This window comes from Dama dama, chromosome 19 (genome assembly GCF_033118175.1).
Source record: "Dama dama isolate Ldn47 chromosome 19, ASM3311817v1, whole genome shotgun sequence".
Taxonomy (NCBI): Eukaryota; Metazoa; Chordata; class Mammalia; order Artiodactyla; family Cervidae; genus Dama; species Dama dama.
Window position 1 is genome coordinate 24,006,025 of NC_083699.1, and position 12,507 is coordinate 24,018,531.

Sequence of the window (12,507 nt, forward strand, 5' to 3'; positions counted from 1 at the left end):
TTAGTCCAACTTTTCATTTCCCAGAGGAGATAAAATGACTTAAGATCACAGAGCAACTAAGCACCAGGTTTTAATCAGAGCTGGGTCTCCTGCCTCCCAGGCTAGTTCTTTTTTTAACACTGTCATCACAATGTAAGAACCTAATAACTCACTTTAAAAAACTTATTAGGGACCCATAAAACAATTGCTTCAGATTCCTCCTTTGTCTACAGGTAACTTAAAGTGCTAGTGACTCAGATGAAGGTGTTGAGATTCAGTGAGGCACATCCCAAACCAGTGCTCAACTTCCGAGAGGCAGTGTGAATAAGTCAGACAGACCCAGATTCAAGTTCAGGTTCCTAATTTAACTGCATCTAGAAGACCACACAGAGATCAGCTTTCCACTACACAACAGAAAATTGTGACATGTATGTATGCAGGTATGCTGCTAACACAAAACCTGGCACACGGTGGGCTCAAGAATAATTCTTCATTTCCTTGTCTTCTACTGTGAGGTCAGACTGCCTTTGTCCACCCAGTTTAGCCTTCTATGGCTTCCCTTGAATTGGGTGTGGACAGTACTGTTTGTTGGCTAACCCAACAAGCATTTCAACCTGCACTGCCCTTGCTGCCTCCATTTCAGAGCCTAGGAAAGCTAAACTTGGTATCCAGATTTCCCTCAGCTAAGTATGGCAGTCAAGGAAGTGACCTAGTTCTGGCTGCTGAGACCCAGGCAAACATCTTCTGGGAAAGCTTTTGCTTTTCCTGAAATAAATGACAAATACAGCTGGTGTCTTGACAACTCTTTCCCACTTCTTAGTGTCTTGAATACAAACATGCCATCTGGGGTTACAGCATCCATCTTGCAACCACGAGGCAATAAGTCAACAAATTAAGGACGACAGGGCAGGAAGATAGGAGCCCATGTTTGAAGACGTCAATCAACACTCACCTGCCTTCCTCCAGACTTCTGGTGACACAAGAGACGTAAGTACAGCTAAAAACATTTCTTAGTGATCATATGTACAGAGCAATCATTTGAGGAAGCATATTTCCATAGTAAGAAAAAACAGAGGTCCCAGTTGTTAGGTGATCCTCCCTTTATTCCACCAGAAGTAGGAAGGTGGAAAGAGTGATGTTAGTGAAAAGACTGACGTTTCCTTCATTCAGTACACAGCATCTCAGATTCTCTCTCTGGCTGCTTTCCCCAACCCCCCCAAACAACCCCTTCAAACGAAAGATCATAACATCCCAACTCTGGTGCATCCTCTGTCACGTGACCAGGCCAGAGATTATTTCTTCTTTAAGCCTTCATTTGATATCATTATTAGGATCATTTTCTTTTTTTTTTTTTCCTTTCTGGGATTCTCTTGTATTCCGAAAGGAACATTTATATTCCAGGCCATATATACCCAGAGCCGCTTGTAAGCTATGCTTAACTGCCCATGCTAGAAAGCAATAAACGTCCTTGACGGGCCTTGTTTAAGCCTTTGGATATATTAGCAAGTCCCAGAGACACTTCAGAACTTAAATACGGGAGAAAATGTTCCAATTACAACTGGCAAGACAGATCACAGGAGACGAGAGAGGGAAGAGGGAGAAACAAGATGAGGAGAGAGTTGGGAGAGATAAGTTTCCTCTGTGGCCGTGGTGTGACTCATCCTGGCAGGGGTTGGGTCATTCATTATTCTAGAGGTGCAGTGCAGCCTGGCCGGCAGCGTGATTAATAGCTCAGTGCGGTGTGCATCACCAACAGAACAGAGACAAATTCTAGTGCCTCCGAGAAGGCAGAGGCAGGCACACAACTTCTGACTGGTGGGGGGCCAACTGGCACAAAGGAACTTGAACATAACAAGCGGCCATTCCTCTTGGGGCTGGGCTGCTCCACAAGTGAAGAGGGCTTTCAGAAGGCTGAACCAGCCACACAAGAAGAGAGAGGTGGGGGGGTGGGGTGGCGGGCAGGAGAGGAGCCCCAGTGTGTCCCAAGAGGTAGAAAGAACACATGTTGTGTAGCGAGCAGACCTGGGGTGACCCCCCCTGGACCCTCTGAACCCATGTCCTCACTTGTAGCACAAATAGAACACCTATCTTGCACGGTTAATATGAGAATTCAGTTAAGATATGTAGGATACGTCTCTGGTGGTCCACTGGTTAGGAATCTGCCTTGCAGTGCAGGGCATGCGTTGGCCCCTGGTTGGGGAATGAAGATCCCACATGCCTCAGAGCAAAGTCCACGTGCTGCAGCGATTGAGGCCACGTGCCACAACTAGAGATCTGCGCACTGCAACGAAAAGATCCCATGTGCCACAGCTAAGACCCAACGCAGCCAAATAAATTTAAAAAGATTAAAAATAGTAACAATTAAAAAACAAGGTGTATATGCAAAGTTCCTAACACAAGGCAGTGCACATCGTGGGGACTTAACAAATACTGGCACAGACAAATCCTGAGGGCCAATTATCACTGACTGGCAGTTCAACGAGCAAACCTGTGAGTGACAAGGAGCCCTGGTACTCAAAGAGGTCTCTGGGATGTTACAGGAGGAAACAGGAAGCTTAGAGGAAGCAAACAGGAAAAGGTGTGTTCCTCCTCCAGCCTTGTGATCTACCAACATGGCCAAGCAGAAATGGGGTTAACTGAGTCCTGACACCATTACCCCTGAGCAGAGGCTAGCAGGGTGGTCTAGAGTTCACAAACAAGAGCTTCATAACAGGTGCAATTGGTGCAGTAGAGTAGACCAAGGTTTGCAAGACCAAGAAATCAGTCTTTTTTTTTTTTTTAAAATGAAGATCAGAAATCAGTCTTTCAACATGCAACTTATTCTCTTTTTGGAAATGCTACACCTGGAAAAAGCAAAATGAATTTATTGTATGTGGCCCCCAAGGGCAGCACCTTAATCTAGAGGTATAAGTTGCAGAGAAGCAGATCCTGGCTCAATGTAAGAAGAAAAGTAGAGGTGTATAGTACAAATAGGTGGCTCAAATTCTATGATATTGCTGGGATTTTTTTTTAGGTCAAAATGTCTCCAAATGGCAGTACCTTCATATGAAACATAAACATGAATATTAACTACCATACATTAACTACTTATCAAAAGGTATTGAATTAATTCATTTATATATGTCAGTTCACTTTATTCTAATATAGCCTTGTAATATACAATTGTTACTCCCACAGAGTCTCAGAAAGGTTAAATAACTTCCCTGAAGTTATACAGTGCAAGGAAGTGATGTCTACATTTTAAACCAATCCTATCCAACTTCAAAGGCCTGCCATGCCCTACATCATATACACTATATTATATATAAACAGAACCAAGGTAGTAAGGTCAGGGTTACTGAGGCCATTCAAGCATAGGTTGTTCAGTTGCTCAGTCATGTCTGACTCTTCATGACCCCATGGACTTTAGCACACCAGGCTTCCCTGGCCTTCACTATCTCCTGGAGTTTGCTCAAACTCATGTCCATTGAGTGGGTGATGCCATCCAACTGTCTCATCCTCTGTTGCTCTCCTCTTCTCCTGCCTTCCATCTTTCCCAGCATCAGAGTCTTTTTCGGTGAGTCAGTTCTTTGCATCAGGTGACCAAAGTATTGGAGCTTTAGCTTCAGCATCAATTCTTCCAATGAACATTCAGGATTGATTCCCTTTAGGATTGGCTGCTTTGTTCTCCTTGCTGTCCAAGGGACTCTCAAGAGTCTTCTCCAGCACCACAAATTGAAAGCATCAATTCTTTGGTGCTCAGCCTTCTTTAGAGGTAGTTATTCATAATCTCACTTCCCCCAGAATTCCTTGTTCATCTACATTTGTAATGTGACCATAGGGAAAATACTGGAAGAACAGGTTATTTTCTTCACCTGGGGATCAACTGAGAGCCTGGCTGAGGGGGCAGTATGTCTAACTAAAAAGTCCTATACAAGTGGGTGTGAACATGAAGCACGAGGAATATGTTGAATAGAAGTTCGTCTCTGCCAGTAATAGTAACACTGGTGTCTGTATCATCCTTTCTTCCTGCCACATGGGGATGGGAGCTTTGTTGAAATTTCAGTAGACAGAGGTCAGGCCTCATGTGAGAGGCAAACCTCACTCTGCTATGTGAAGATCATCCTCTCATGAAGCACATCGCATACACCTTGGTGATGCTCCCTGACTAGGCAAGTGCTCACTTTCTCGCCAGCTGAGCCTCTTACCTTCTGGGGTGCTTTTCATTCTGTCTGAATAAAGCCAATTATCTATAACCCAGGAGAATGAGTACTTGCTCTACAGCCAGAGCTCAATACTCACCCAAACCCTGCAGGAGACATCTATGTCTTTAAAGGGTCTACAGCACCTGTGTGCTAAGTCTCAGAGTTTAGGTGGATAACAGTCGACATTAGCAAAGATCAGGCCAGTGGATGGGCGGTGGGGTTGAGGGGACACACCATTTCACCATACTTCTCTTACTTGACTAAGTTACTATAAAAGCATGACCAGTTTATGGTTTAAAAAGCTAGAACAGTTACAGAAAGATATATAAAATAAAAAGTTTAAGATGTACATTCTGCTCTGTTTATAATGAATAACCAACAAGGACCTACTGTGTAGCACAGGGAACTCTCAGTTCAGTTCAGTCGCTCAGTCGTGTCCGACTCTTTGCGACCCCACGAATCGCAGCACGCCAGGCCTCCCTGTCCATCACAAACTCCCGGAGTTTACTCAAAACTCATGCCCATTGAGTCGGTGATGCCATCCAGCCATGTCATCCTCTGTCGTCCCCTTCTCCTCCTGCCCCCAATCCCTCCCAGCATCAGGGTCTTTTCCAATGAGTCAATTCCTCACATGAGGTGGCCAAAGTATTGGAGTTTCAGCTTCAGCATCAGTCCCTCCAACGAACACCCAGGACTTAACTCTGCTCTGTGTTAAGTGGCGTGCCGGATAGGAGGGGAGTCTTGGGAGAGAACGGATACATGTATATGTATGGCTGAGTCCCTTTGCCGTCCACCTGAAACTATCACAACACTGTTAATCAGTTATACTTCAATATAAAAAGTTAAAAAGAAGTTTAAGTTCTCCATCCACATGCCATTCATCCATTGGGTAGGGGCGAACAAGACTCTACGATGTGTACTGTAAGCTGCTTTGTGGGCCTCACATTGCATCTTGGAATCTGCCCAACTTCAACATATACACTATCTCATCGTTCAGATGGCTGGGTAGCACTCCTGTGGACAGCTGTGCCCGTCTTTATTCAACTATTGAATGGGCTCTTGCCCACAGAGAACTTCCGTTAGTGAGTAGGAAGTTAAAGCAACAAATACATAGGACTACAAAACACTCGGCAAATCCCATCTAACTGAAATGAAATTCAAGTTAAAAAAAATAACAATTTAAACAGTCTAGGAATTTTGAACAGTTTTATTAATTCCAAGTCTTTTGAATGCTTATTATTAAATGAGAAAGCTTTCATTATTGCCCCACATACTTATCAGGAAAATGAAACCTTGCCTTTTGCTTGAAGTGTTTTGACAGATTTTCTGAAAACAAGAAAGGAAGGGCTCTAGGGGAAAGTGAAAACACCAGGCAAATGAGATTCTGGCGCTCCTCCTTAGGATAGGGGTTATTTTCAGTCGGTGGCTTACTGTGCCCGGTAGATATCAGACAAAACCAGACTGCAATAAAAGCCATGGGCTCTTCAGCCTATTTTCTTACATAGAAGTTCCTATTTTATTGAATTGCTATAGTTAAAAAAAAAACAAAAAAAAACATAGCAGTTTCTAAAGACATTAGGCAAATAAAATAACACTCAGGGGCTTCCCTGGTGGCTCAATGGTAAAGAAGCTGCCTGACAATGCAGGAAACACAGGTTCAATCCCTGCCCCGGGATGATCCCACATGTTGCAGAACAGATAAGCCTGTGCACCTCAACTACTGAGTCTGTGCTCTAGAGCCCAGGAGCTGCAACTACTGAAGTGGAGGGCCCTGGAATCCATGCTTCGCAACAAGAGAAGCCACCTCAAGGAGAAGCCTGTGCACCACAACTAGGGACCAGCCCCTGCTTGTTGCAACTAGAGAAAAGACCACATAGCAACGAAGACACAGTACAGCCAAAAGTAAATTTAAAAAATCTTTAAAAAAAGAAATAAATAATAAAACCAAACTATATTCCTTTGCATTTTGTCTTTATTTTACAGAAAGGGCTTTTGTGAAAGCAAACCCAACAAAGCCCAGTGGCCTTCAACTCATCTTTTACTCTAAACTTTCAGCCTCTAGGCTGAACGTATCCACAGCACGTGAGAGACTGAAGTGCTAAGGTCAGTCTCTGAAGCTAGGATACACACTGGGTCAAATGGACAGCCAAACACAGCAGCAAACCACTGAACTTCGATAAGGTCGCAAATATTTCTAGTAAAAAACTGCATATACATGTAGAGCTTGGCTAACTCCTTTTGCATAGTGAGTATTCAATAAATACACACTGAGTGAACGAATAAATGGTTTTGAAAGTCAATGTATTGTTGAGCTATCTCCTGGTGACAGGCCACGTTCCTAAGAATAGTGAACAGAAAAAAAGGATAAGATCTGATGCTGAGAAAGAAGTAGCAAGATTATGTAAAGTATAGCTTCTTCTCTGATTCACAGTAAAACTGCAAAGTGGTTGGAACGAATCTTCAAAGAACCCCCAAATCTTCCTTTCTGCTTGGTCTTCCTAATCCATCCTTTTGTTGCACTCCTTCTTCCACTCATGACAAGTGGCCAGCGAAGCTCATATTCTTGCCATGACTTCCTCCTCTTATACAACCTACGTTTATGACAATCCAAACAAAGTAAGTTGCACTGAAGGTCTAAAATGGCTGATATGGTTGAATTTGTTCTCTCATCACAATCCTTTATTTTTTAATAAAAGACAGAGAAATTAATCTTTGATTTCCTAATGTCTCAGGACCTTCCAGCACCTCTGAAACCTCCCAGTGCAGCACGATGCTCCCTGTGGTTATTCATACATCAGGTTGTGTCCACACCTAGGGTTATGCATCAGGCTTTGTCCACACCTACGGTTATACATCAGGCTTTGTTCACACTAGGATTATGCATTAGGCTCAAAAATTTTTCATCGACCCCAAGCTATATTCCTTAATCTCACTATAAACCACAGCCTGAAGAAAGAGATTCAAGATATCAGTTTAATTCCAAGCTTTGGCTTGATCACAGGAGTCCTCTTCTAAAAAATAGCTAAGTCACAGGGATCTATTTTATGCCATAGAACAAAAGTCCCATATATATTATAGACAGACGAAATACTTACAGGCTAAAATGAGGTTAAATGTTTGAAACACTCTGATTCTCTATGGTAGGTTATAAAGCAATTTAAAATATCTGTGGCCAAGATATAGACCAGTTAGCACTTGTTAAGTATAACTATAGGTTGAAGAATTGCTTATAGTCAATCATGGTACATATATCTGGGCTGGGACATATATTTTGTAGTGGTTCCTCTGAAGGGATTTGCAAATTAAATTATTTAAATGTGCTTATCATTAACAGTTTAAATAAATGACATTTATTTTGGCAAGAGATTAATTTTTAACTTGGCAGCTGTGTTCAGACAGATTGTTGTCAGGTTATTATAGTGACTAACTGTGAAAGAAGAAGGAAATTTACAGAAGATTATTTTGTTTTTAGACCTTCAAACTTGCATTTCTCCAAAGAGGCAAATAATTTTGTCAGTGCCCTGAGACACTGGGTCCCAAAGACATTGCAATGTTTGCATCTTTGTGACCTGATTTCAATAATAACACCATATGTGGAGAACTAAAAATGTTCTTTAATAGAGGAATTCTTCAAATATACTCTTCAGAGGCTGTTTTGTTGGTAAATTGGACATTTATATTTTATATATTGGATATTTATACTCCTATATATATTTATGTAGGAGTGCATCATAGAGAAACATGGTAATATTTAGGAAAAACTCTGAACAGAGAGCCTGGAGATATGGGGACCAAGTCTGTGAGAAGACCACTAACTGGGTATTCATTGTGCAGTTCCCACATCTGTAAGATGAGGGTATTTCAAAGTAATCGTTAAAGTCCATGCACCTGTGGAAAAGAGGAGGCCTTCTTGGAGAAGGAGAAAACTTCCACCTCTCCACTTAAACACTGCTTTGAGTTACTAGCAATTTTCCAGTTGATGATACAAAATATCAAGCCACAAATCAAATTTCTATCAAACATGGCAATAGGCTACAGAAACACTGTAAAGTAGCTACCAACATCCCATCTGATTCTCTCTCATTTTGAAAAGAAACTCTAATAATTAAACTTTGAACTATGTAGAAATGACTAAATATAATTATTTTTAACCAGAAAAAGATGACCTAAGAAAATGAACTCATGTCTTGGTTTCTTTTAAAATAAAAAGCTCTCAGAATACATATGCTTTGCCAAAAATCTAAACTACAACCAAAATAGAAATCTATTTTCTAGTAAGAAGCAAGAGACAGTTAAAAGAATGTAGAAAATGGTTTAAATATATATATATGCATATCTTTTTTTTTACAAATAGGCAATGAGATATGATGGGTGAGTTTGTTAAAAAGATTCTCACTTGAATGTCATAATTTTAAACTCAAGAAATGTCTTTTAGTTTTCCCTTTGGATTACACAAATCACAAGCCCAAAGCCATGAGCAAATTCTCTACAAGTCTCAGGGTGAGATGTTTAGGCATGCCTGGAAACTTAATGAAGAAGTAAGAAGACATACCTTGAAATCATACGTGGCATCTGGGTTTTCATCACAGGCGATAACTTCTGGAGCCATCCAGTAGGGTGTTCCGATGAAGGTATTCCTCCTGCCCACTGTTCGATCAAGCTGCGCACTGACTCCAAAGTCCACTAGTTAAGGGAAGACAAATGAATAGTCTGTGGCCTAAGGTCTTATACGGTGATAAAATGAATGAGTATTTTTTTTATTGTGGTAAAATATACAACATAAAATTACCATTTTAACCACTTCATAGTGGACAGTGTTGTGGTATTAAGTACATTCAGTTTCGGGTGCAACCATAACCACCATCCGACTCCAGAACTTTTTCATCTTCCTCAGCTGAACCATTAAACACTAACTCCTCTTTCTCCCTCCTGTCCCAGGTGCCTTGAAAGCACCATTCTACTTTATGTCTCTATGAATCTGTCTATTATAGACAGATACCTCATATAAGTGGAATCATGTGGTATTAGTCTTTTAGAGACTAGCCTATTTTACTTAATGTAATGTCCTCAAAGGTTAATGCATGTTGCAGCATGCATTAGAATGTCCTCCCTTTTTAAGACTGAATATTATTCCATTGTCTGTAGGTGCCACATTTTGTTTACCCATTCATCTTTTGAGGGCACTCAGGATGCTTCTTCGTTTTTACTACTGTGACGGCAGCTAAATTAAATATATATATTCAATGATTTTAGATTGGAGTATAGTTGATTTACAATGTTCTGTTAGTTTCAGGTGTATAGCAAAGTGATTCAGTTATACAGATACATAGATCTATTCTTTTTCAGATTCTTTTCCCATATAGGTTATTACAGAGTATTGAGTAGAGTTCCCTGTGTTATATAGTAGGTCCTTGTTGATTATCTATTTTATATATAGCAGTGTGCACACACTAATCCCAACCTCCTAATTTATCCCTCCCCCACCTTTTCCTTTTGATAACCATGTTTATTTTCTATATCTGTGAGTCTATTTGTTTTGTAAATAAGTTTATTTGCATCTTTTTTTTCAGATTCCACACATAAGTGATATCATGTGATATCTGTCTGACTTAATTTAGTAGGATAATCTGTGTGTGTGTGTGTGCTAGTTGTTCTATTGTGTCTGACTTTTTGTGCCTCCAAGGACTGTAGCCTGCCAGGCTCCTCTGTCTGTGGAATTCTTCAGGCAAGAATACTGGAATGGATAGCCATGCTCTTCTCCAGGGGATCTTCCCGACCCAGGTCTCCTGCATTGCAGGCAGATTCTTTACCATCTGAGCCACCAGGGAAGCCATGATAATCTCTAGTGAATGTATATGTTTAAACTGCATATATTAACATAAATGGATAAAGTGCACCAATGAGAAAAGCACAAGGAGTTATATCTGGTTATATCAGGACTCCATGGAAGACAAAAAATAGGTGTTAAATAAAAGGCAAGCTTGGACCATAAAGGAGAGTATTTAGAGGATGCAAAGAAAAAAAGTGGTAATCAGCTAAGTTTCCGAAGTCAGACTGCCTAAATTTGCATCTCATTTCTGACACCTATTTGTATGTGACCTAGTAGATAAATCTCCTGGAGCTTCATTTTCTTAATCCATAAAATGAGGATGCTGAAAGTCACATGGAGCTGCTATAATGTTTAAGTGAAATCATCTATCTTCAAACATTTTGTACATGATCTGGAACATAATAGTCTCTCACAAGTAACTGTTAATAATGATGAGTGAACATTCTGAGGATAGCTTATGTAGTCAGTACATATATAACTGTTTTCCCTACCTAATGTATGCTTTTGTTTTAAAAGGGAATATTCATGAGATGAAAGCTTGGCCCCAAATTCTAACTAAGAAAAAAAAAAAAGGAAATTATATATTTTAACAAAAAGGCAAGAGCGAATGTTTGGGATATAAACATAGGAGATATTTAAATCTCTTTGAAAAGAAACATTCATATGGACAGTGATTCATTTCTAGAAGACAAATTGCATATCTTACAGGATATCTGTCAATGTATGCTCTTACTTATATACATCAAGCAGTCAAATGCATGTGGGTATTCTCTACCTTATCTGGAAGATCCCAGATTTTTTGTGGGAAGGGCTCTAATGGAAAGGACCAGAGAAAAGGATTCCCTCACTGACAACTCTGGCAGATGGAAGTGGGATAATCAATATGTGTGTAAAGTAGAATATCAGGCATCCATTTTGTATAGGTGCCCTAGGTAATAATGAAATCGATGTAAATAGCACTTAAAATACAGGGGAATATAGCAGGAAATTCATTATTCTAAATGTGTGTGGATACTTTCAATTGAAAAATAAGTCATCATTGTTCTGTTATAGCAGCAACAACATAAACTATAAGAAATAGGAAACCATTTCAAGGTCAGCCACATCTAATCTAAAGGCTCTTTGCTTAAAAAATAAGCTCAATTATTTCTATACATTGATTAAGTACATGGTTCTGCTTATAATATTGTATACCAGTTCACTCCTAAAAGTGCTTTTAAAAAATGTTTTTTAAATAGGAGAAGAAACATGTTTCTTTCCATTCTAGGTACAATGCCCTCCAAATACACAGTGATACATTTACATTCATTATTTTAAAAAGAAAAACAGCTGAAACAATCCTACCAACTCCTGTAATTCCTAGGCTCACTGGATTCTGTTCTTACCTAGTTTAACTTCTGCATTTTCAGTCAGCAAGACATTTTGCCCTTTAATATCTCGATGAATCACTTTATGCTGGTGCAGGTGACTCAGCCCCTGGCGTGATGGAGAGTTGGGAAGGGTTAATAGGAATATAAATCCAGATACAAAAAAAAAAAAAATATTTTGGATGTTAATAATCCAAAAAATTTAAACTTACCCAGAGATTCTTTCATTATTGTATTCATATCTTTCATGTGGTCATAATTCAAATATAGCACAATGTTCATTTATTCTAAACTGCAAGCAACTGATCAGTATAAGGAAATATACAGGCAGCCCTTACAATGCACGGTACTGTGCTAAATGAAACATTTGCATATCAACTTTGATCTTGGGTAACAAGGAACCACACAAGCCATGATATGGCTGGTTCCAACACGCACATGTTTCAGCTAAGAGCACTCTGAACAAAGTCAAGATCACCTGTATTCGCCAGCTGGTACATGGAACATTTAGCATCTGTACAGAAAACTGATTTAACGGAAGTCCCCACTTTTGGAGGCAATTTTTGGATTTAAAAGTTTAAAAGTTATCTTCTATTATGTAATTTTAATTAAGCACAGTATTACTCAGACCAGCCAAGAAATTTCCCATTAGCTTTAACCAATGTCTCACATTGAAAAAAAGGAAAACAGCAATTTTTACTTCCTTTGTTAATGTTCACCACTGTCATTTTTAGTGCTTTATGATATTTGTGACTTTGTGCTCGTTATGTGAAATAATTATTCAGTGACACCTCAACCTCATTGTGTTCCATTTTTCCATGAATTATCCTGACTTTGGCTTTTATGTGGTATGAGTTCTAAAAACAGACTTGTTCTAAGGTGGTTTCTCAGATACACTGTAACTTAAAAGAATCTAAAATTGGCAAACTGAAGCAAGTCATATTATATCAATGCTTGCTAATTCAAGGTAAAGGATACCCAAGTGTTGTCATTTTTTATTTATAATTTTCTGTACTTTCCCCATGCACTTAGCACTGCTCTGGTTGTAAATCAGGTGACCAGAAGAAGTGGGTCTGTTCATGGACTCTCCGTCATATTTCCTTGGCCATTTGTCTATTCTTATGACAATACCACCCTGTCTTAACTA

At 39.7% G+C, this 12,507-nt stretch overlaps 1 protein-coding gene across 13 annotated transcripts in view; it reads right to left on the bottom strand.

Moving 5' to 3' along the window:
• Positions 1–12,507, bottom strand: part of TNIK (TRAF2 and NCK interacting kinase) — a 395,669-nt gene that overhangs the window by 119,122 nt on the left and 264,040 nt on the right. For all 13 annotated transcript variants that reach the window (XR_009697107.1, XM_061168322.1, XM_061168319.1 and 10 more), the window contains 2 exons: positions 11,379–11,469; positions 8,716–8,846 (listed from right to left, as the gene is read on the bottom strand). Coding sequence is in view for 12 of the 13 variants with exons in the window: in XM_061168322.1 (XP_061024305.1) it covers positions 8,716–8,846; positions 11,379–11,469 (222 nt within the window). In the remaining variant the exon portion in view is untranslated. The remainder of the gene's footprint in view (positions 1–8,715; positions 8,847–11,378; positions 11,470–12,507) is intronic.